The following is a 25,933-nucleotide window of genomic DNA, read 5'->3' as shown; positions in this document are numbered from 1 at the left end:
GCTGCAATGCAGGAGACCTGGGTTTGATCCCTGGGTCAGGAAGGTCCTCTGGAGAAGGCAATGGCACCTCACTCCAGTACTCTTGCCTGGAAGATCCCATGGATGGAGGAGCCTGGTAGGCTGCAGTCCATGGGGTCTCGAAGAGTTGGACACGACTGAGCGACTTCACTTTCACTTTTCACTTTCATGCATTGGAGAAGGAAATGGCAACCCACTCCAGTGTTCTTGCCTGGAGAATCCCAGGGACAGGGGAGCCTGGTGAGCTGCCGTCTATGGGGTCGCACAGAGTCAGACACGACTGAAGCGACTTAGCAGCAGCAGCAGCAGCAGCAGCAGCCAGTATTTTTGCCTGGAGAATCCCATGGACAGAGGAGCCTGGCGGGCTACAGTCCATGGTGTCATAAAGAGTTGGACATGACTTTTTTTCTCCAAATGTTACTAAGCTCTATCTTGTTTCAGAAGGGATTTAAAACACCTGTTTCAATTTGCTTATTCATTACAACAGGGCAAGGTGTCAATTCTAGTAGTCAACAAACTTTTATTGAATCTTCTGTATGTTTACTTTGCTAGGTGCTATAGGATATACAAATATGCCTCAGATAGTGTGAACTATTCAGGGCTTAAAAAAATCTTTCTATATATGCATGTAACACAAATAATGAGTGGTTATTTACAGATAACATATTTGTTGTTGTCATTCAACTTAGTTATAGAATTTACTATTTAATAATGATACACATTGCAGTGAAAGAAGAAAGGAAAAGTTAATTACAAAGTATACAAAACCCTGAGCAACCTCTCTAATTCAAAATAACAGCCTATCATAAACTGCTATACGCTCAGCTGTTCCCATCTTGTTGCTGTGAGGATTTCTGAAATCAGGGTTATACCAAAGCTTTCTTTCTGTAGATTATCAACTCTCTCGGGTTATCTGAAAATATCTTTTCTTTTGTCACAACTTAATTAAAGCTTAATGCTCAAGAATATGGCCTCTGCAGAAAGACTTAGATCCTAATCCTGGCTCTGCCACTGATTATGTGTGTGGTTCTGGGTGGTTTCTAGGTTTTTTCAACCCCGATTTCTTCATAAGTAAAAAAGGAGTAAATAATTTCTCTTCACATTGTTGTGAGAATTGGTAGATGAATCACCTAAATCAGTTGAGTGATCAACAAATTGTGGCTATTAAAATTTTCAGTTTCTGAACTACAGATACCAGTTTTAAGATTTGTAAGAATGAACATGGGTTTCAAAAATGTTAAGGTTGCTTCTTATTGTGGTTCTGGAATATGAAAGAATTTCTTAGGGATCTTAAGTGGTTGAGATAAAATGTCAAGGCTTCATGACAAGCACTGCAGAACAAACTTGGGCTATTGTATCAAGTACCTTTGAAAGCAGTAAATTTGGTGACAACAATTGGGGCGGTGTGATCTGGAGCCAGCTCTCATTGGCTCTGGAGAGAAGATTGTGCATACCTCATCCCAATTCCCAGTTCAATGATCTTTCTTTAGTAACTTGAAATCATCCCTGGTGGGAGAAAATTGGCAAGTGCTGCAAGTCAGGGGTTCCCTGCCTCTGTTGGTAATTGAAACATTTGGTGATTAAGATAACTAATTCTGGGTAAATATGTCCCTGCAATCAGATTTAGCTGTGGTTTTGGCAGTGGTAATCATGTTGGCTGTGCAGAGAGCATAAAAGGCAAACAAACCTCACTAATTTAGGCACCACTGGCTAGAGAGTCAATTGGCCTGGGAAAGGATCCAGGCATAGTTTTTAAGTGTAGGTGAATTGTTCTTAAACTTCAGCGAGCTTCAGAATCCTCTGCTGGGCTTGTTAAAAAGATAGATTTCTGGGTCCCACCCCCAGGGCTTCTGGTTCAGTAGGTCCTAGTGGAATACTAGAGCCTGTATTTCTATCAGGCCCCAAGGGGACGCCAGTGCTTTGAATAGCAGGCCTCTAGGTGATTCTTGCCTGCATCCAAGACTGAGAACCACTGCTCTAGAGAAACACTTGTCCCCAAAGCATACGTTTTCCCAGTACATTCTCATTTTGTCTCTGACATTTTATCCACTTTAAATGTTTATTCTTGTTTTTCTGGCCATGGAGGAATGTGTGTATGGGGCTGGGTGGGGTGACAAAGGGTTGTAAGTCAGGTTTACCAACTTTTACACTTGTAGTTTCCAACTGGCTATACCTAAGAATAATCTGTGGAGAGATTATGATTCGGCTGGGGTGCAAGGCATAAATATTTTTCAGAAGCCCTACATTTTATTCTAGGGTGTAGCCAGGATGAAGAATCACTTCTTTAGATAGCTTAATATTCAAGCTGAAATTTTCAAAGTCTAAATTATCTAGGTTTTGATGATAGTGTTTAAAAATTACAGCTTCCCTTTGCAGTTTTAAGATCTATAAGAATTCTATTTTCTATATGAATGGCAAATTGAAGAACAAGCAGAAAATGGTATCCTCAAGACTGCTGAGTCAATATGTAAAACCTAAAAGATTAACATCAATAAGGTTAAAACCAGTAAGAAAGTGTGTAAGCATGTGGATTCACAAAGGGAGTATGTGTATGAGAGAGAGAGAGGGAAGAAGAAAAAGTGGAGGAAGGGGGGAGCATCCACGCGCATATTCTTGTCTCTAATACAAAAGTTAAGGAAGGCAAAACATATTAAAGAATTATATAGTGCTGAGGACTGGAGTTTTAGAGGGCGTCACTACATAACTTAGTAGAATTTTTATATTCATTGAAAATTTCATGTGGTAGCTACTGCTGGCTGGCTACTTAATTCTCTCCTTTGTGAAGGGATTGGTTTTACTCCTGGAGCCAACCTGTGCGGCCAAAGACTACACTTCCCAGCTTCCTTTATTGTTAGTATGCCATGTGACTAAGTTCTGGCCAGTGAAATATAAGCAGATGATTTGGAGTGAGTCCTTAGAAGACTCCTTTAAAAGACCGTAATATCACGACTTCTACCCATTTGTTCTTTCTGATGCTTGAAATGCAGATGTGATGACTAGACCACCATCATCCATCTTGGACCATGAGGGTTCTTGGAGAAGAAGCCAGTGCTAAAGTGGCAGAGCAGAAGATAAAAGACTGGCTTCTTAATGACTACAGAGCCCTGATAACAGTCCCAGCAGCCCCTCTAATTCCTTTATTTCATAGAAAAATAAACCCTCATGTATTTAACTCACTGTTACTTTGGACTTTCTGCAACATGAAAGTAAATCTAATAGTAAGAGGAGGCTCTACAAAATGGCAAATGGATTGTCTGGGGTTACCGGTACCCACGACTTGTTTCTCTGAGAACTGCCTTCGCACACAGTTGTGATTTGACCCATTTGACTCTTCTTCCCTGTAAACCTAAATCCTCTGCACCTGGCAAGGATGGGCTAATTGGTATTTGGAATGGAGCTGCTGAGAACGATGTAGTCAGCAGTGAAAAGAAAGTGAAAGTCCCTCAGTGGTGTCCAACTCTTTGAGACCCCATGGACTATAGAGTCCATGGAATTCTCTAGGCCAGAATACTGGAGTGGATAGCCTTTCCATTCTCCAGGGGATCTTCCCAACGTCCCAGGATTGAACCCAGGTTTCCTGCATTGCAGGCAGATTCTTTACCAGCTGAGCCACAAGGGAAGCCTAGTTAACAGTGGAACTTGACACAAATCATGAAAGGACATGTCATTATGGGCCAGATATGAGTTGATGAGGCTTCTAAGAGAGAAGAGTGGAGAGGATATGCAAAGAGGAAGCAAGGGGCTGCTCAGGATGGAGCATGAACACCAGATAGAAACCCAACTGACCATGTATGTGATCCTAGCTCCTAATGAGAGAGTCAGTTCCTAGGCAGGTTGATAAGTCCGGGGTCCCTGAGGAGGAGAGAGAGGGATCTGGGGCTCTTGAGGAGGAGATAAGGGTCTGGAATTTTCAAGGAGGAAAAAAGGACAAATGTCTTTTTTTTTCCCTCTACATTCCTTAGTTTTAGTCTCATAAAATATTTGTTTCTTTAAGCCCAGAACTGATGATTACACAACAAAGGACTCAGTTTAAACTCTGTACTAAGAATTATATAACAACAATGTATCCTGTTTGAGGACAGTTTCTCCTTGAAAACCTTCTGACTAATCCTGTTATTTTAGAATGTTTATTATGGGACTGGGTCTGGTAAGATCTTTCTATTGTTAGTTCTAATCCTGTCATCTTAAAAAGTAAATTGTGGGAGTGGGCCTAGTAAGATCTTTACAACTTTGAGACATTCTTTTGATTTACTATAATAACCAATTGAAAAAGTATATAACTCCTTTGCTAACACTAGCGAGGGGGGCACTCACATCTCCCATCTGATGTCTATGTCAGAAGCTTTCTCTGTCCCTTTTTCACTTTAATAAAACTCTGCTACACGAAAGCTCTTGAGTGATCAAACCTGGTCCCTGGTCCCAAAGCTAAATCTTCTTTGGAGATCATGAATCCGACATTGTTCACCGTAAGCTATCACTAGCTCCCTACTCTCCTTCTCTGTACAAGGCCTGGCTGTGTTTTGTTTCGCATTCCTGCTTATATCCCTACAATAACCTCTTCCCTTCTTTTTACTTCAAGTAATTCCTGTTTCCTGTGACTGGCAGAACTTTGAGGGGACAGAAGTTTAATTTATATGCAGAGTACATCATGAGAAACACTGGGCTGGATGAAGCACAAGCTGGAATCAAGATTACAGGGAGAAATATCAATAACCTCAGATATGCAGATGACACCACCCTTATGGCAGAAAGTGAAGAGAAGCTAAAGAACATCTTGATGAAAGTGAAAGAGGAGAGTACAAAAAGTTGGCTTAAAGCTCAACATTCAGAATACTAAGATCATGGCATCCTGTCCCATCAATTCATGCCAAATAGATGGGGAAACAGTGGAAACAGTGACAGACTATTTTGGGGGCCCCCCAAATCACTGCAGATGGTGACTGCAGCTGTAAAATTAAAAGACATTTGCTCCTTGGAAGAAAAGCTATGACCAACCTAGACAACCTATTAAAAAGCAGAGACGTTACTTTGCCAACAAATGTCCGTCTAGTCAAAACTATGGTTTCTCCAGTAGTCATGTATGGATGTGAGAGTTGGACTATACAGAAAGCTGAGAGCTGAAGAATTGATGCTTTTGAATTGTGGTGTTGGAGAAGACTCTTGAGAGTCCCTCGGACTGCAAGGAGATCCAACCAGTCCATCCTAAAGGAAATCAATCCTGAATGTTCATTGGAGGGACTGAGGCTGAGGCTGAAACTCCAATACTTTGGCCACCTGATGGGAAGAACTGACTCATTTGAAAAGACCCTGATGCTGGGAAAGATTGAAGGCGGGTGGAGAAGGGGACAACAGAGGATACGATGGTTGGATGGCATCACTGACTCAATGGACATGAGTTTGAGTAAATACTGGGAGTTGGTGATGGACAGGGAGGCCTGGTATGCTACAGTCCATGGGGTCACAAAGAGTCAGACAAGACTGAGTGACTGAACTGAAGTATTTCTGGGTGTGACTTGTATGTTTTGTAACATTTAATTTTATGCCCAGAATTTGTGTGGTAGGGAGAAAAATATAAAACTAAGCAACATGAACTGCTTCCAGTGAGTACCTTGTGATCAGCACCAAGGAACACATGATGGGAGTCCTATTACTATAAATTTCATTGTTGATATTTAAAGGTCTATGTAGTTATCAATGTAATTTTTATCACTTTGATGTGTGGATCAAACAGAACATAATAGTACTATCACGTTCAATGTTTGCTTTACTATGGATGCACGTTAAATATTGCAACAGGACGCTGATGGAAGCTCTGAAGAGGGTTTGGGCCACAAGTGCATCAAATTCAGAGGTGACTGAATTTTTATGACTTCTTTCATCCCATTACATTTATATGAAGCCTACTGTGGTTACCACAGCATATCTAGCCATATCAAGGAACTATCTAAAAAACAGTTGATATCTTTTCTATAATGAGTATAAAAACTTAAGCTGAAGTAGAAATGGGAAATAGAGAGATGAAATTATAGGCTGTAAAGATTATTAGACCTAAGAAAGGGCTTTGTAAGAATGGTATAGAGGTGGGAGGAATGTTCAAGTGGGGCGGCACCTAGGATCTGTGTATACCTATGGCTGATTCATGTTGATGTACGGCAGAAACCAATACAAAAATTATAAAGCAGTTATCCTTCAGTTAAAAATAAATTAATTGAAAAAACAGACCAATAGACACAAAGATATTTATAAGAGCCCAGAAGTGGCAAATTTGGGTTTTAAAATCCAGGCAGTTTTAGCACAGGGAACTATATTCAATATTTTGTAATAACCTACAAGAAAAAAGAATCTGAAAAGGAATACATATGTATAACTAAATCACTTTGCTGTACATCAGAAACTAGCACAACATTGTAAATCAACTATATCTGAATTTTTTTAAAAAAGGAAAAAATTCAGGTGCAAGAAATACTGAAGGAAGTAGAGCGACTTCCCTGACAGTACAGAGGTTAAGACTATGCTTCCACTTTAGGGGACACAGTTGGATCTTTGGTTGGGGAATTAAGATTGTGCAAGCTGCTCAGTGTAGCCAAAAGGTAAAATGGCTCAAGAAGCTGAGTCAAAAAAGCTTTATTAAAACAGAAAAGTGCAGAAGTGCTTCACCTGAAAAAACTCAAAAAAATCTAGTATAGGACAAATATCTTTTTGAGCCAGTTTAGATGTAACATTTCTTGGAAGTAGAATATGAATAGTAAGGATGATAGTAATAGCACATTTACACTGATGTAAGGATATATGATCTGCAAAGCATTTAATGTGTGTTTTCTCATTTCATAATTCTCCTTTTCAGCTTCATCATTTTTAAGAAGGGCAGACTCAGAGAAGGTCACAGGCACTCTTGGTTATCCATTCTAATTTTTACTTACAGTTTGGGCTTGGCCAGAACTGGAGGGGGCTCTTTGACGGGTGAGGAAGGCTCAGAGATTTTTGCTGACTGTCCATTGAATCTCTCCTGGAAGGAATCTGGCCTGGTCTGGTGGGCGGTCACCATGCCACCCTCAGAGGATTCTTCGCTTCCTTTGTCATCTTCAGGCAGGTTGAAGTGCACACGGAGCCCGATCCTTGAGCTGGACCGGGGCTCATTGTGGTTCACCAGGACCCCTTCCAGTTTGGGTTTAGGGGGTTGTTCCACAGGAGGCTCTGGGTTGGGTGGGGATGTCTGTTGCTCAATAAGAGCCAGGTTGGTGGTGGAATTGGCTGAGTGAAGAGACCCATTGTTTCTGAGATCTTCATTTCCTGAAAGGATAACAGGACCTGAGCCATTAGCCTTACTCAACAAGACTGAGAAAGGACTGTAAACCTGAGTTGGGGCAGGAATCCAACTTAGGTGAATGTGCTAATAAGAGATGCTTGTCAAAAACAGAAAACACAATCTGAGGCATTAAAGAATGGTAAGGATACAGGGGGAAAAAACTCAAAAAAATCTAAGTAGCATTTTGGAAAGAATTTTAGAAGTCTATGTAAGACCAAGGAGATGTTTTCTTAGGGAATATAATAAATAACAGCAGGATGACTGAGATGGTGGAGATAAATGCGATAAGAAATTAGAAATTGAATTCTGTTCAGGAACACTTTCCTCAATAATTCAAAAACATTTTAGGAGAGCCACACTAGCTTCATATAAAAAGCAGTAAGAAAGGGTAAAGTATACTCTTCATACTCATATTCAAAATCATAGTCTAAATCAATGGTTTGGCACCAGGGACTGGTTTTGTGGAAAACAATTTTTCCATGGACTGGGGTTGGGAAGGTTGGTTTCAGGATGACTCATTCAAGTGCACTACATTTATTATGCCGCTGCCGATCTGACAGGAAGTGGAACTCAAACAGTAAAGTGAGATGGGGAGCAGCTGTAAATACAGCGGAAGCTTCACTTGCTCACCTGCCACTCACCTCCTGCTGTGTGGCCTAGTTCCTAACAGGCCATGGACTGGTACTGACTTGGGGGTTAGGGAATCCCTGGTCTAGACGGTTACGGCATTGAAAGAATCCTTACCTCTCACATCTAGCTGTGCAATGCTTGACACTGTGCCATACTTGTTGCTTGCAGTACATGTGAAGCACCCAGAGTCTTCTGCAAATACCTCAGCAATGACCAAAGTACAGATCTCCTCTAAAGCCAATAAAGCAGAGATGGTTACTGACTTTTTATGGAAATGGAATTATGGAATTTTCTGATGTTAGATAGTGATTCTATAGAAGTCAATAGAAGAAGATGATTATATCGTTTGAAAATAATTAGTCCAATTATTTGATTGAATTGACTGGTTAGCAGACCAAATGAGCCAAAGGATGTAAAATGAATAACTCCATGCAGACACTCAGCAAGAGAATTTAATAATAATATAATACAGATTATGGATTCATAAATATTATGTTTTTATGTCATCAGTCCAGAAAACAAAAGTAGAACCAAGAAACAATAAGCTTAAAATCACAAAAACAAAGGATTTAAAGCAAAAGGAGGCTATGGCTGATTCATGCTGATATATAGCAGAAACCAACACAATATTGTAAAGCAATTATCCTTCAATTAAAATTAAATAAATTTTTTTAAAAAGCAAGAGGAGTTCTGTGTGAACTAAAAGGATTGAAAAAAATGATTTTTAAACCCAGATCTCACTATTTCCATGGAGAACTATTTTCTTCTTTTTTTGTGACCTATTCTGTGGGGAACTTTTGTCATGAGGTAATTTTAAATAAAGGCCATAATTTAAAACTGGACAGTAAATATTTTGCTTAGCTACTAGTAATTAGTCGGTAGAGCAACTTAGAATTCTGGGTGAAAGAAAAGTGAAATGCACATTTTCTTTTGTGATACTATGATAATTCTTTTAAGATTACTCCAATACAGAGCATGAACCCCCTTTGTGTAACTGCTGAAACGATTCCCAGATAGAATCATATGATTACAGCCTTAAATTATTATAGTTAGGTGTTCCTTGGCAACTAATGAAGTGAGATATAAGATGGTAACATAAACCTCCAGTTATCACTCAGTAGAACTGACATTAAAAACAAAATTAACAAAAGCAAAGTTGTATTAGAAACTTGGCGTCTCAGTGTTTCGTGATAACTGGATTGAATTAGCTGCACAACTTCTAGGAGAACCAGACAGGAGGCCATGGCGGACAGTGCTGAGTACCTGCTCAGTTAACTCTTCGTCTTCCTTACTCCTTATAAATAGAATCCTGGCTTTGTCTACCCTCACTGAAGTGACCATAGGCTTCAAGGCAGACTGGCGTCTCAGCCTTGGTTGGTGAATCGTGATTGGTCATGCTAACCAGTCATGCTAACTCTGTTCTTGCTTAGATGGTGGCATGTGACACACAATTTTGATCAATAAGATATTAGGGGAAGTATCCTGGGGAGTTTCTGGGAAAGTTTTCTTTGCTCTTTAAAAGGAATAACAGAGAGCAGTATTCCCTATTTTTGCCTCTGGACATTGTCATCTGCATGTAATACCCAGAACTGTGGCTGCTGTTTTGGGTATATTAGTAGAGCCAGCTTAAGGGGATACTCTGAAAGTGACAGAATGAGGGGAGGAAAAAAGCTTGGTCCTCAATGATCTGAGATGCAAAATTAAGCAGTCTCAAGACTGCCATTTCTTAGGGCATTTTGCAATGTGACAAGATAGATTTTTCTTGTTGCTTAAGCCACGTTTGGTTAGGTTTTCTTTGCTTGCTGCCCAAAGAATCTTAAATGATGGAGAGGCGAAGTTTGGTTTTTGGTACCTCTCTGTCCTTTTTCTGAGGCTTATGCTTCCTTCTCTCTGTTCCCCTTCCCAAACATTTGCTCTCTCAGCTTTCAGGAACCTGCATTCAGAAAATGATCTGATAAATTTATTCAGACTACACTATACCTGCCTGATAAAATATTCTGTCTCCAAAGGGTATTTGTATTATACAAGGTGGAAGGAAGAACTCTCTGGACATGAAATTTTAGATTGTGGAGCTTGAGCTTAGTTTTGGACATGGACCTCTATAGGGTAACTCTGAAATTATTTTGTGTATGAGACTACCTAGTGAAAAAGCTTGTTCTGGTTGAAAGTATCAAAAGACTGAAATATTTTCAAGGGGAAAAATGCTTCTCCACTGCAAACAATGCTTAGCGTAAGACTACTGTGGTCTTTACTGTATCCCCAAGGGCCTACTTACTGCATAATCCAAGGCTATGCAACATGGATTATTGTTGTTCAGTTGCTAAGTCATGTCTGATTCTTTGCGACCCCGTGGACTGCAGCATACCAGGCTCCCCTGTCCTTCACTGTCTCCCGGAGTTTGCTCAGATTCATGTCCGTTGAGTTGGTGATTCTATCTAACCATCTCATGCTCTGCCACCCCTTTCTGTTCAGTGTCTGTATTAGGAATGCTTTCCCATTCAGTTTTTGGGAGAAAGAATTATAATAATGAAATTCCAAGCCATGATTCTTACCCATGGACACAAATACAATCTTATTTTTCAGGGTGATCACAGAGAGGACATTCAGATGTTTACGCTGTGGTTTGTGAATGACTTGTATTTTCTAGAGGTAAGAACTTCTGTGTCATCTTAATATCCTCCCAACCTAATCTAATAACACCACTAACATTGTATTGATTCTGAGTTGATTCTGTGAATTTCAAAATCTGATGCATAACTTTTGAGTAACATAGGCTGTAGAACTGGAATTGGTCTAGCATCATGGAAATTGCTCAGCCCAGGTGAAGGAAATCATAAGTAGGAAAATATTCCTAAGAATATTCCTTAGAGGGAAAATATTCCTAAGAAACATTCCTCAACAACCCAGAACTAACTGTATTCACAATAGGTACTGAATATATATTTCAGATTTGTACATGCTCCTCGTTTCCTTCTCCTTCAGTAATAGCTAGAGTCAGCTTCGATCTTCTTTCTAAAACTTTTTTTTCTTGACACCAGTATAACTGCAATATGTTTTACATATTTCAAATCACTGATCACATGAAAATGAAAGTTAAAATGATCTTTACCTGGCTCTGCCATGGACCGAGGTTCTAAAAGGAAAAAAAATTAAAAGATTCTGAGCATTCATTTTACTGAGAGGTGATATTTTCATCAGAAGCTTCCCACTGAATTTCACAATTTTTTTCTGCATACTCATGAGCAATTTGACTAAGCTAATCTGTAAATGTTAAGCAAAATGACCTAAGTACCAATGACCTTAATGGGGACAGGATATTTACCATAGAAGAACAGCAAGAGAGAACTGCTGCTACTTAAATGATGTGGCTGCATCTTGGGACATACCTGGGTTCCACTTGAGACATGCAAACCTTAGGTTGGGAAAACTTCCTGAATTAGCTGGTATTCAGGATGCTTTATTTTTATTGTTTTCATTCAGCCTGACCTGAAAAATTTTGTGAAGACTGAGAGATCATTCTTGGCTTTGGGCTATCACATCTTGATATAATGTAGAATATACCTCCTGCCCTAAGGTTTCTAATATTAAGAGCCTCAGGATAGATGACAGGTTCCTCAAGAGCAGTTTTTATTTTAAAATTCTTTGGCATTTCTGAAAGTGCCTGATTGGTACTTAAAACAGGTGCTCAACTAATGTTTATGGAATTGCACTCACGCAGAACAGTCTTTAACACTGATAAAACTAGTGAGGGTTTTTCTTTTTTTTCTCAGCTTAAATGGTATTCAGAATATTCTTGTTGCTGTTGCTGCTGCTGTTAAACCTGATAGTAATTTGATTCATATATCTAATCTATTTTGTGATAGACAGGAAAAAAATGAACAAATTTCAGCATATTTATGACTGAAATGTATCAAGCTGAAAGCACTGCATGACAAGAAAAGAAGAATTAACCACTTGGATACACACACACACATATATATTTATTACAATAAAAAATAAAACCCAAATAAATAACGAACAAATGATATGAATAGGTATTTAAAAAAATAAATTTAAAGACCTAATAAATATGAAAAAGAAGTTCCGTCCCACATCTAATTAGTGAAGTGCAGATTAAAACAGGTGTTCTCATTTTGGACCTATAAAATTAGTGAAGATTAAAAAATATTTAATGTCCATTGTTAATGAAGGTATTAAGACAAAGGGATTTCCCATGTATTTCTGGTTGTAGTAGAATGTAACTGGAACAGCATGTGTCCCAGTTCGGCTGGGACAGATATCTGGTTTATTCCTGCAATCTCTGAATAATGATTAAGAGTACCTTCTTTTACTCTCCAAAATTGGGTGATCAATTATATGATCATTGTAAATTCAGTTCAACCTTTTTGGAGGGCACTATGGCAATTTATATTAAAAGCTTAAAAATTGTCAACTTACAATAATAATTCTGCTCAAATTTATTCATAGATATTCTCTGTTAACATGCTTTGAGATATAGTTTATAATAGTAAAAATTTTTGGACATTCTACATTTTCAACAATAGGTGATTAAGTAAATATGAAATTGAATTGATTTATTTTTAAAGGTAAAAAAGATCTGTATTAATATGGAAAGATATTCATGAAATATTGAGTGAAAAATCAATTTACAAAAAATCATTTATTTTTACTTAAAAAACATGCATGTTCAAGAGGGAGGGGACATATATCTGGACTTATGTCTGATTCATGTTGATGTTTGACAGAAAAGAACACAATTCTGTAAGCAATTTTTCTTCAATTAAAAAAAAATACATGGAAAAAGTTTTGGAGAATGTACACCAAAATATTAACAGGGCTTAGTTTGATGGATTATGATTATAAGTGATTTTTATTTTATTTTTATTACATTTTAATTCACTGTTAAGTTATAAAAATAATGTAAACAATAAATTTCTAAAAATTATTTAAAAAATAATTTAAAAGCATTGACTTACTTTTCTGTAAAATTCTAAAATCTGGAGAATCTTCTATCAAGGTCCCTTCTCTATACCACTCAACTTTAGGAGATGGGGCTCCTTTTACTCTGCATTCAAAGACAACTAGCTGACCCTCAGAGGCTGATAAATTTTGTAACATCTGTAATGAGAAGAATATTGTTAGAACCAAAAAGTATCTATTTTTGGAATCTACTTCCAACCTAGACGGCATCTTAAAAAGCAGAGACATTACTTTGCCAACAAAGGTCCGTCTAGTCAAGGCTATGGTTTTTCCAGTGGTCATGTATGGATGTGAGAGTTGGGACTGTGAATGAAACTGAGTGCCGAAGAACTGATACTTTTGAACTGTGGTGTTGGAGAAGATTCCTGAGAGTCCCTTGGACTGCAAGGAGATCCAACCAGTCCATTGTAAAGGAGATCAGTCCTGGGTGTTCTTTGGAAGGAATGATGCTAAAGCTGAAACTCCAGTACTTTGGCCACCTCATGCGAAGAGTTGACTCATTGGAAAAGACCCTGATGCTGGGAGGGATTGGGGGCAGGAGGAAAAGGGGACGACAGAGGATGAGATGGCTGGATGGCATCACCAACTTGATGGACGTGTTTGAGTGAATTCCAGGAGTTGGTGATGGATAGGGAGGCCTGGCGTGCTGCAATTCATGGGTTCACAAAGAGTTGGACACGACTGAGCGACTGAACTGAACTGAACTTCCAGTGCTGAGTTTTCCAAAAAGGCACTATTGCTTCTGTGTTTGGGTTTTCTCCAAATCTTGTACATTTCCAGCAGCTTCAATTCGGTGGATATACATCAAATCTATTTTTAAAGACATACTCATCTGTGCCCATAGGATATGTTTTCCTCACTGTCTTCTTCCTTCTCTGTTGTAGAGCCAGACAAATACTAGGCAAAATGTTCTGAGGGTTTGCAAAAATACTAATTCTCAGTAAAGTCATTCTGCTTCCTTTGAGAAAATGCCCAAGTAGAGTTTGGTTTTCAGAAATAATAACAATTTTAAAAATTGCATAAACTTATATTGAGTATAAACTAGGTGTATTCGTTATGAAAGTAATGTATTTTGGGGGGCTTCCCTGGTGACTCAGTGGTAAAAGAATCTGCCTGGCAGTGCAGAAGGCCTGGTTTCAATTCCCGGTCTGGGACGATCCCACATGCTGCAGAGCAACTAAGCCCGAGCGCCACAACTATTGAGCCTGTTCTCTACAGCCTGGGAGCCACGACTATTGAGCCTACCTGCTGCAACTACTGAAGCCCCAGCGTTCTAGAGTCTGTGCTCTGAAACAGGAGAAGCCACTACAATAAGAAGCCCCTGCGCCACAGCTAGAGAGTAGCCCTCACTTGCCATAACTGGAGAAAAGCCTGAACAGCAATAAAGACGCAGGGCAGCCAAAAAATAAATAAATAAAAACTTTTTTTTAAAAGAAAGTAATGTATTTTTCCACCTAAGAATGTTCCATGAGGTGGGAAATCTATTTTCTTGGCTTGCTTGTCAACTTTCTGTAGTCCTGGAAATTGATGTTTGTTCCGCTATTTTGTTTTCTGTATGTGTTCTTTACAGTATAGCCTCAGAGTCTGTTGAGGCATATATAGAATGGCAATCTCTATATAATCATAATTGCCTGTGAAGTTTTGGGTCATGGTAAAATATGTCATAATTTTGTGAAGGCATCATTAAATGCTCTTCCAAACTTCCACCAAAAAAAAAGTTTACAAAAATCACTTTCAACTGTAAAATATCAGTCTATTCTGTAATAGACTCTATGGGAGAATAGAACTCACATTTTCCTTTCATAACTTGTCTTTCACTCATCATGATTTGTGAGCTTAAAGTCGCACATTCATTTGTGTTATTGGTACTTCATTTGATTGTGAAAAGCTCTGTTGGCATGTGTGTGGGCACATTTTTACCATAGGCTGAAAGATCACAAACATGGGAAAGGTTATGATTATCTTCCTCTACAAGCTCTATTAGCAATAAATAATTCGGGCTTTCCTATTATTACAATTTGGGGGTCTGCATTTAGGTATCGGCTCTTGCTTCAGAAGGGGGTAGGAGACTTGGATTTGATCCTTGGGTCAGGAAGATCCCCTGGAGTAGGAAATGGCAACCCACCCCAGTATTCTTGCCCGGAGAATCCCATGGACAGAGAAGCCTGGTGGGCTGCAGTACCTGGGATTGCCTAAGGTTGGACACTTTCACTTTACACTGAGCAACTTTCACTTTACGTTTCACTTTGGAGAAGGATGGACCAGAGTGTTTTTCGCTTTTGTCATTCACTCTGATAAATGTTTTATGATTGTTTACAGCTCTTGTCTTAACAATATGTGGTATTTTGTGCATGGACCCATCATATTTACATCTGTCTAAGGAATAACAGGGTGAGGAGAACCACATGGCTTTAGCTACCATAGGAGATTTTTACCTGAGAAGGGTGTGTAAGTTGATATTGTGACTGCCAGGGGGCGCCACAGACAAAAGTTAGTGGGTTTGGGGGTTTTTTTGTTTTGTTTTGTTTTGTTTTGTTTTGCATTCCCAAATTTGTTTGCTGAAGGAGTTCAGGATGGAATTTGCAGAGTGGTTTCTGAAGTAATGAGGAACTATTTGATTAAAAACCTGGTTTTTCCTTGTCTACTCGCAAACAGTGGCTTCTAGTGACAAGAATATTATCTATAAGTAGGGAACATCAATGAGTTTTGGATGCTCCTGGCAAGCTGGTGAATAAGCCCTTCACTTTGATATCTGAGCCAATTCTGTGCAAAAATGATAGTTTGGGATCCTATCGAAAACTTTAATGGCAATCAGACATCTCCCTGGGATTCATACATAATGAAGTCTCTTTTTCTTGAGGCAAAAAAAAAAAAAAAAAAAAAAAAAGTAGCAGCTGCAGAAGGGATTGAATTTAAAAAGCATGGCGCATTTAAAGAATGAATGTGAGCAGGATGAGGTCAATCTCTTCACTCTGACCTGACCTGCAGTTCAGATATACGAACCAGGTCTCAGTCTGGCAGTGCTGTGTGTATGTGCTGTCGGCTCAGTAGTGTCAGACTCTGTGATGCTATGGCTCTTCTGTCCATGGGATTCTCCAGGCAAGAGGACTGGAGTGGGTTGCCGTTTCCTGCTCCAGGGGATCTTCCTGACCCAGGGACTGAACTTTTCTTTCTTATGTCTCCTAAACTGGCAGGAGGGTTCTTTACCACTAGGGCCACCTGGGAAGCCCCAGTCCCGCTTGCAGAAGGACCTCCTGGAGAGAATATGTTACTCATAGTTGCGACCAATGTTAGCTTGTTTTAAGTACTCACTTGACATTGAAAGCCAAGACCTGTGTTCTATTGGAGACAATAGCCAAGACACTTGAATTACTACAGTTATAGAATATGCCTGTTAAGTGTCTGTGATATGGGATGGAAGCTTGTTCCAGCGTGACACACCATCAATACTCAGTAAAGGAGTTGCCATGGGTCATCTTATAAGCCACTTAGAAAAGATTGTTGAAGGTCATGCTTTGAAGGACAATGATAGTTGTTATTGCTGAAAGCTGTGCTTTTCTACAAAAGTCTCATGACAAAAAATTGGCTCACATCACTGTCCAAATCAGTTACGCCATTTGAACGTTTTGTGAGTGGGGCCATGTTCAACACAGCAGCAGGTCTTAGGCTGTTACTACTGGCACATTGTATAAGACTTGATCATATTTACCTTGACTTCACTGAAGATGAATAAGACATGAAACATTTCCCGCAAGCAAAGATTAAGTTAGTCTTAACAAGGAACTGCAGATTTGAATTAAAGTCCCTATAATGAAAGGTCTACAACCTGCTGAGGTAAACAGTATCCAAAGTGCAAATCCGTCCTGTGTGTCATCACCGTACTGATCGTCCAGGAAGACATTCTTTGCGGGGTAATTGACAACACAGCCTTAAGAAGCATGCCTTCCACAGCCATTTGCTATTGGATTTTTTTTTCTCTGTTCCTCCTAAAGACACTCTGAAGCCACAAAGTGATGAAAGCAGCAACTCCTTCTTAGCCGAAATGGAAGTGATTCACCACAGAATAAATATTATTGGGTTCCTGCTTTGTACCAAGTGCTGTGTGCATGTGCTGTCAATGTGACTTGAAAGGACACAGTTCCTGCTCAGTAGATCCATACCCACAGATATAATGCAGGGACATCCTTGAGAAAAGGCATCTCCCTTACTGGTTGAAAAGATATCAGCTACAAGGTTCATATTGTCACTTTATTCTCTTTTTTAAATCTAGTGGCTGTTTTTGCACTTTGGGAGATGCTGGAAATGAATGCTATAGTGCCTTAGGCTGGAGTTGGATCAGAGCAGTTTTTATTGATAAAGAACCCTTTTTTGCTCCAAGATAGTCACGAGTGTCCAGTGCAACAATTGAGCCAGAGAAGTCTCTGGAATTGTCAGGTTGGGGAGAGGGGCCCATGTAATCTTCAGGAATCTAGAGCCAACCACCAGCCCAGTTATTTCAGGGCTTCCTGCCTCTGCTATTATGTAATGAAGTGCCGTTCTTCAAATTTTCACTTCCCCTGCCCCTTTGCACTCTTCAAATTACTGCTGAAGCAGCTGGACCCAGTGCTGCTGCAGCCTTGAAAGCCCGCCCGAGCAGCTGCTGTTGGAGTGGGCACAGTGACAGGAGTAAGATTCCGATTTGATCATCTACCTCCCATCATGCTCAAGGAGTGTGAGCACTGGTTTCCCCCCATAAACAGAGGGAAAGTGTTTTTGGTACAGTACAAAGGATAGAGGATAGTCTATCTCGTAAAGTATTTAAAAATATAGCCATCCTTCAGAAGAGCTTATTTACAAAACAGAAACAGACTCACAGACTTGGAGAAAGAATTTTATGGTTACCAGGGGGAAAGAATGACGGAAAGGGATAGTTAAGGAGTTTGGGATTGACCTGTACATACTGCTGTATTTAACATGGGTAACCAACAAGGACCTATTGTATAGCACAGGGACCTCTCCTCAGTGTTATGTGACAGCCTGGATGGGAGGGGACTTTGGGGAAGAATGGATACATGTATATATATGGCTGAGTCCCTTTGCTGTCCACCTGAAACTATCACAACTTTGCTAATCAGCTATGAAAAGTGAAAGTGAAAGTCGCTCAGTCGTGGACTCCAGGCCAGAATACTGGAGTGGGTAGCCTTTCCCTTCTCCAAGGGATCTTCCCAACCCGGGGATGGAACCCAGGTCTTCTGCATTGCAGGCAGATTCTTTACCAATTGAGCTACAAGGGAAGCCCATACTATATTGAGCTATACTCCAATATAAAATTAAAAGGTTAAAAAAAGTTATCCTCTATAAGTAGAGCAATGAACTAGCATATGGGACCCCATACTTCTTTCAAATTCTACCACTGTTTTGCTGGGCATCCTCCTTTTCATTTTAACCTTCTCTAAACAGAAGATAATACCAGTACTTCCCCATCACCAAAGGAGGTAGAAGGGGTTAAATAAAACTTTGTCCTCAAATTGCTTGCCATTCTCTTCTTCAGGGGACCTTCCCAACCCACAGATTGAACCCAGGTCTTCTGAATTGCAGGCAGATGCTCTACTGTTTGAGCCACCAGGGAAGCCCCTTTAAAAAATGGCTTCATGACATTATTGGCGGAGAAATGCTTTGTTAGGCAGTATAGAAGTGAATCATAGGGACTGGAATGCCAGAAGTCCCTAAAGAAGTAAATAGAACAAGGAAAAACCCAAGCAAACATATGCCAATGATCGGTTATCACGGCTCACGCCACGTGGTTACCATCATCAGTGGCTCTGATTCAGAAATTTTCTAATGACACTGGCAGTGACGATGACCTCAATTCTGCCCTCGCTCATGGAAACTAACGCAAGCACACTGTTGCTGATAAGTCCCTCTGGAATCTGAGCCACAGGCTACGCTAGAGCCCTGCATCTGAACAGCCCTGATCCCATTTATGGAGACAAAACCACACTTTCCGAGGGCTGAGAAAGCCTCACCGAAGTTTGAGTCTCTGTGTTAGACATTGCTTTCCCACCACAGAGCTAACATTTTTGGAGATTTATCTGATAAACAGCATACACTGATGACTAATTCACTTTCTCATTTTTATTTATCAAAGGCATATATATCATCTGCAAATCAGAGCATCCAATTAGAGGGAGGTAATCAGTCACCACGCAAAAACAGCTAACTTGTGACTAACCTGTCCATGAAAATTAAATGTCAAAAATAGTTTTTAAAGTCTTATTAGGCTTTGGGGAATAATAAAGATAGTTCTGGACCTATTATAATCATGGTGGACTCCTATCTAGATATTAGAGATAGGCTTTAAGGTGCTTGGGAGAGATAGAAAAGTAAACCTTCTTATTATTGTGCTAAATGTTGTATCAGAGATATGTACCAGGTGATATAGATGCAGAGAAGTCAGCAGCCCCAAAGGATCGGAAAGTGTGGAGGGAGGTAAGAACACCTCTCTGCTGTCTGGTTGGGCAGATGGTAGTGAGGAGAAGAGTGGGAGGAGACTTCAGTTTGGGACAGAATAAATTATTCTGTGATTTCGTTACCTTTGAAGAATCAGCACTACCTGAAAAAGGTAGTGTTATGACAAATCGGCACGACAGAGTGTTCAGATTTCTCAGCATTTAAAGCTTTGTTTCCAGGCTAGGTGACTTAGCAGTGAACTAAGACAAATAGAGGTAGCTCTGTTAGGTACATCACACACACACACACACACACACACACACACACACACACACACACACACACACTTAAAACTCTTCATTAAAGTCTGGTAGTCACCAAATCAGAACACATTGCTTTCCTGCTGCTAGTCTTTGAAAAGAGCAAAACTTAAATTCTAAAAGCAGGTTACAGGAAACATCTGAAAAATCGAGATGCATCTTGTTTCATATAAGAATGTTTGCCCACCTGATATGGTCATGGATAAACATGTCTCACTCAGACTCTGCTTAATTTTGGAAAACCATCTTGGATGAGCTAATATGGTAGAACTTGCCTTAAAACTGATGTTTCTGTGGAAGTTGTGAATTTAGCTCCTCCTTTAGGAGCAGTACTTATTGGAAAAGACACTTTTTTTTTGGACACTTTTCTCTAATCCATGATTTCTCAACCCCAGGATTAACTGGCATTTTGGGTTGGATAATTCTTTGTTGCAGAAGGCTGTCATCTTGTGTATTACAGGATGTTTAGCAGTATCTCTGGATGCCAACTCCTGTTGTGAAAATCAAAAAGTGTCTCCAGACATTGTCAAATGTCCTTTGAGGAGCAAAATTAACTCTGATCGAAAACTATTGCTCTAAAACATACTTCTGAGAGGATAAGATCTCTCTGGGTTTAAGTTTGGTATTCATATAAAGAACAAATTATAAATCCAGGCATAAACTTCATTCATGTAGTCTTCATGATACCAAAACAAATTCAGTGTGACTCAGTTTTTCACCTTTGAATTTATTGTCCTGGGCAACATATAAACAAAGTATGTTATATAAGAGAAAGAACAACAGACAGAAATGAGAGAACTTGTTTCTAGTCCTGATTCTACCAAGTTCTGTAACATTGGATACATTGTTTAATCTCTCTGCCTACCATTGTTTTGTTTTGTTTTTTTTTTCATTTGTAAAGAAAGTTCCTGAGTAAAATTTCCAGTTCTAAAGACAAAGATTATGAGACTCAGAATTTGATGCCGCTACAATAGTTGAGTTGACACTATGGATTAGAAAAAGAAAGCTCTTTGTCTTTGAGTGACAAAGTCTATATTAAGCCTTCTGAGAGCATGTAACTGCATCTCCCTGAGCACCAAAGACATCCAGAGAACACTGTGGAGTGCTTAGAAAGCTTTTCACCTGACCCGTAGGTGTGGCTACCGTGTTTAAAGCAGTAGGATGGCCATAGAGATCAGCATGGCGAATGGGGATGGGGGTGACCTTTCCCTTATTACACAAACTGTTATTAGACATCTGCGACTTCAGGAGGCATGGTAACAGCTACCACAAAAACCCAAACCCTGTAGTGTATTTATAAGAGAACAAAATCCTGAGATAAAATCAGTGAATCTTGGATCCTGCAACTTTGTTTGGGTATTATGGTGTGTTTAAAGCCATGGCAGAAAGAAGTAACATTTTGATTACCTTTGTAAACACAGGAGCTGCAATGATAGGTTTTCCATCCAATCCTTGCAGATAGTTTGTAGGGCTCTGACACTGTTAGAAGGGAACCAAGAATAGATTCATCATTACTAGAATTATCAGGTAGGTAGGTAGATAGATGATAGATATGTATAACAAGCTAAAGAATTTGGTATATGAAATTAATCTAAAACCAAAGACATTTTCTATGTCATGATTCACAGACATCAAATTTTATGCTGAACTGATTGTATTACTATTTCTTCCTACATCACGGTGGCTGTAAATACATGCCACCCGTCACCAGCCCCTTACAAACAGAGCTAAGTAATGAACCTTAACGCCTTGTAGAGGTTCCATAGCCTCTTGAGGCTTCACAGATCACAGTTTGAAAACTACTGGATTAGAACTAAAATATGACCCCTCTGCATTACTAAATGGGTCAGATAAGTATGCTGAAGAAAATTTTAAAAAATTTTTTAACGTTTTAGGTCTTTATATACATCAATGTTTACATTTAAATATACAACCAACACATTACAAGTATGTTTATATTAATATGACTTCATATTTTAATGTATATGCATTGCTGTTCAATCACTAAGTTGTGTCTGGCTCTTTGTGACTCCATGGACTGCAACACACCAGGCTTCCCTGTCCTTCGCTATCTCCTGGAGTTTGGAAGGATATGCATATAGATATGCAAAGAAAATGCCTGAAACTATCTGATAGAAAGTATTAATAGGAGGTACCTCTGAAGAGTGGGGGCAGAGAAGTAGAACATTGATTAAGTTTTTGCTTGGTATACTTTTTGTAATTTTTAAATGTTTTTACAATAAGTGTGTACTATCATCATCAGCATAATCAGCCTGAAGAATGAGAGACTTTAAGATTTTCTGAAAGTTATTTTAATGGTTACTGTATCTTAGAAAGTAGAATTTTTTATTTTTTAATAGCTCCATGCACTGAGGTTCATGAGAGTCCTGGGCCAGTGGGAGAGCTGGCAGCTCATTGTATATGTAATCCATGCCCTTCATAAAGCTGGGATATCAGAGACTAATTTGTTGAGTTTCTTTTCCTATGAAACTTGCCTATGAAGTTACAGAATCTGTTCCCAAAGCCAGGGCAACTACTGACACCATCTGCCGGCAGTACAAAGTGATTATCATGACTATAGCAGCGTGTTGCCCAAGGGCACGATGAAGTTGCACCAGAGGAGAATACGATCATGCCGCACAAGAGGGTCATGATCATAGTGCCTGCTTGTCACAGTTCATGGCACTTGCGCTTCACTTAGACTCTTGTACCTGCTGGATGGTTGACACCCTGGGCTGGGCCACCGCATGCTGGGTTTGGGGTACTGCTGAAGGAATGGCTGCAGAAGTAGTGGGAGGCGATGGCACCTCATTTGGCTTCTGGATTCTGAGGAATGATTAAAATACAGGTTATGAAACAGACCTATCATTCTTGTGAAAAGTCTTTCAGCAAAGCTTTCAGCACTGCTTACAAAACTTTTTGTTCAGCAATATCGCACAAACATTTATTGAGGGCTTCTTTGCTGGACACTTTGTTAGGCAATGTAAACAGGAAGATGATAAGACGCCAGTTCTGTCCTTGAGTTCACTGCCCGTTCGCAGAGCTGGGGACTCAATCATATTCACAGCTGAGATTCAAGACAAGTGCTACGGCAGTGCCTGTGCAAAAAATTTTTTGAGGTTTGTTTTGGTGTTGCCCTCTGTGTTTTTCCTTCCCCCTCCCATTCCAAGGAGGAGGCCAGGCTTCGTAAATTTTTGCTTCTGGGATTTTGATGTGGCAAACAGCAGAAATAGCCCAAGACAATGAGCTCTTCATGTTTACACAAATTAAAGAGATTGTTTGAAGGGCCGGGGAGCCAGGAAGTATTCTTGAGAAGTCTGCAGAGGGAGATTATTTCAGTTTTGTTGTGGGAAAGAGAGAGGTCTGGTATCTTGCCAGAGAACCTAACAAAAGAGAGAACCTGAGTCCAGACAGAATGGCAATCCTTTGACTAAAGGCTCTCAGTTTTGCTAACCATATCAGTCCCTAGGCATGTCAGGAAGAAACAAAGAGCTAAATAGGACTTCCCTGGTGGCTCAGATGGTAAAGCGTCTGCCTACAACGTGGGAGACCCAGGTTCAATCGCTGGGTCAGGGAATATCTCCTGGAGGAGGAAATGGCAACCCACTCCAGTAGTATTCTTGGGCTTGCCTGGTGGCTCAGAGGTTAAAGCGTCTGCCTGCAATGCGGGAGACCTGGGTTCGATCCCTGGGTCAGGAAGATCCCCTGGAGAAGGAAATGGCAACCCACTCCAGTATTTTTGCCTGGATAATCCCATGGATGGAGGAGCCTGGAGGGCTATAGTCCATGGGGTCGCAAAAAGTCAGACACAACTGAGCAACTTCACTTCACTTTCACTTTGAGATCTGGCAATGGGCCTCTCACCCTAATCTGTGGGGGTAGATGACCAATGTCAGGATAGACTCCTCTTTTGTCTGTATGTTACCTCTCTTTGCCTTAGCTTCCGCATGTATAAAATGAGGAAATAATAATTCTTACCTCATAGGGTTTTTTTGAGGGTAAAATAAGGTAATTCATGTAAGATGCTTAGTGTCTGTGTTAGTTGCTCAGTCATGTCCGACCCTTTGCGACCCCATGGACTGTATAGCCTGCCAGACTCCTCTGTCTATGGGATTTCCCAGGCAAGAACACTAGAGTGGGTTGCTGTTCCCTTCTCCATGGTATCTTCCCGACCCAGGGATGGAACTTGGGTCTCCTGCATTGCAGGCAGATTCTTTACTGTCTGAGTTACCAGAGAAGATGCTTAGAGCAATGTTTAATACCGCACTGTATATCTACATCTATGTCTGTGTCTATATCTGTCTATATCTCAGGAATCTCTGCTCAACTTTGGAGGCAAAGTGAAAACGCAAGTCGCTCAGTCGTGTCCAACTCTATAGTGACCCGGTAGACTATACAGTCCATGGAATTCCTCAGGCCAGAATACTGGAGTGGGTAGCCTTTCCCTTCTCCAGGGGATCTTCCCAACCCAGGGATTGAATTCAGGTCTCCTACATTACAGGTGGATTCTTTACCAGCTGAGCCACAAGGGAAGCCTTGGAGGCAAGAGGGACGCCCAATAATGACTGAGTATTTTCCGAGAGCCAAGTAGAGTGGGGTCTCAGAAGCAGAATCATTTGATGATGTAGAGGCTATTGCTATTCCTGAAGCATCCATTTTCTTCTTCTACAAAAACAGAATCCCTGATTTCTTTCCATGGCTACTCCAAAAAAAGATTGCATTTCCCAACCCTCCTTGACACTAACTGTGGCCACATGACTACTTCCTGGTCATGGAATATGAAAGATAGTGCTGCATGTAATTTAAGAGAGATGACCTTAAAAGGGGGGTTGGGTATGTCCTTTATTCCTTTCAATCTTAGACTGAAAAGATGAGGCCGCATCTTGGAAAGAGGCAGAAAGCTGGAAGCAGACTGGAGTCCAGTGCAAGGTGGAGCTGTTTTACCAGCCAAATTCATATTTTTTATGTAAAGGAGAAAAATATTTGTCTTATTTAAGTTACTGTTATTTGGGGTCTCTATTTACACCCAACTGGAGCTAAATCCTAACTACCACAAGTAGATTTAAAGAAAATGAACAAATGAGATATTTCTTATTTGAGTTTGTATGTCAAATTCATACCCATTAGGCTTGCAGCCATGTTATGAGAGCCTTGAGGAAGGAGTGATGTGCAGTGGAGAAGGAGCTTATTATGTGACTTGACTGGGTTTTGGAGGATAAATGAGAGTTTGCCAGGCAGAAGTGATAGGGCATTCTTAGCAAAGTGAACAGAATGAAATGGCAGCTGTGTAGAGAGCCTGAGGTGGGAGAATGGTTGAGGAGGGGCAGGAAAGCCTGACTGATACTCTAGTGAATAAAGTTTTGTATGCCCGTGTTGAGATTTTTTTTTTTTTGTAATGTTTTTGTTTGTTTTGTTTGATTTTTATTTCCCAATAGATGATAATTTTTTAAGTCAAGAAAATGATAAGCTCAGAATGATCTTTTAACTGGGTAGTTTGAAAACTATAAAAGGGAGAAAATATTGGAGCACCTATAAGGAGGTGATTGGCATAAAGGGAGAAGAATGAAGAAAGAACTGAACTGAAGCCATGAGAATGACAAGGAAAAAGGTTAAAGGGAGAAATAATTTACTCTGGTTATAAGTTTTCACATATGAACAAAAGCTAAAAGCAGTTTGCCATTCCAAAGTAGACATGTGTGTGTTAGTAGCTTAGTCGTGTCCGACTCTGCGACCCCGTGGACTGTAGTCCACCAGGCTTCTCTGTCCATGGGATTCTCCATGGAAGAATACTGGAGTGGATAGCCATTTCCTTCTCCAGAGGATCTTCCCGACCCAGGGACTGAACTTGGATCTCCTACATTGCAGGCAGATTCTTTAGCATCTGAGTCACCAGGGAGGCCTAAAATAGGCATACTCCCCACCCCCACCGCCACCCCCCAATTTGAAGAATAAGTCATGATTTCTACCCTTAAGGAGCTTGCCCTCTGTGGAAGAGGATAGAATATGCAAATTCAGTTAACAACTCCTTACTCTTTCAGACATTGCCTGTTTCAGAAAGTCTCAAGAGATGGCTGTTGTGTCTGTTTCTAGTTCCTATGCTTTCTGTCCACAATTTCCTCTGCCTGAAACACCCTTTCCTCCCTTGTTTGGGAATCGCCACCTACTGGTCTTTTAAGACCCAGCTTAGGGTCACCAGCTCTGTGACATCTTTCCTGATCTCCTTCCCTCCCCAAACAATAAGGGGTCCTTT

At 40.1% G+C, this 25,933-nt stretch overlaps 1 protein-coding gene across 4 annotated transcripts in view; it reads right to left on the bottom strand.

Annotated features, from left to right (window-relative positions):
• Positions 1 to 25,933, bottom strand: part of MYPN (myopalladin) — an 87,974-nt gene that overhangs the window by 28,847 nt on the left and 33,194 nt on the right. For all 4 annotated transcript variants that reach the window (XM_042240770.2, XM_012105168.5, XM_060406836.1 and 1 more), the window contains 6 exons: positions 22,395 to 22,509; positions 21,091 to 21,162; positions 12,931 to 13,072; positions 11,064 to 11,087; positions 8,069 to 8,185; positions 6,939 to 7,308 (listed from right to left, as the gene is read on the bottom strand). In XM_042240770.2, the coding sequence (XP_042096704.1) occupies positions 6,939 to 7,308; positions 8,069 to 8,185; positions 11,064 to 11,087; positions 12,931 to 13,072; positions 21,091 to 21,162; positions 22,395 to 22,509 (840 nt within the window). The remainder of the gene's footprint in view (positions 1 to 6,938; positions 7,309 to 8,068; positions 8,186 to 11,063; positions 11,088 to 12,930; positions 13,073 to 21,090; positions 21,163 to 22,394; positions 22,510 to 25,933) is intronic.

This window comes from Ovis aries, chromosome 25, assembly GCF_016772045.2.
Source record: "Ovis aries strain OAR_USU_Benz2616 breed Rambouillet chromosome 25, ARS-UI_Ramb_v3.0, whole genome shotgun sequence".
In the NCBI taxonomy this organism is placed as follows: Eukaryota; Metazoa; Chordata; class Mammalia; order Artiodactyla; family Bovidae; genus Ovis; species Ovis aries.
This window is presented reverse-complemented; position numbering and strand designations above follow the sequence as displayed.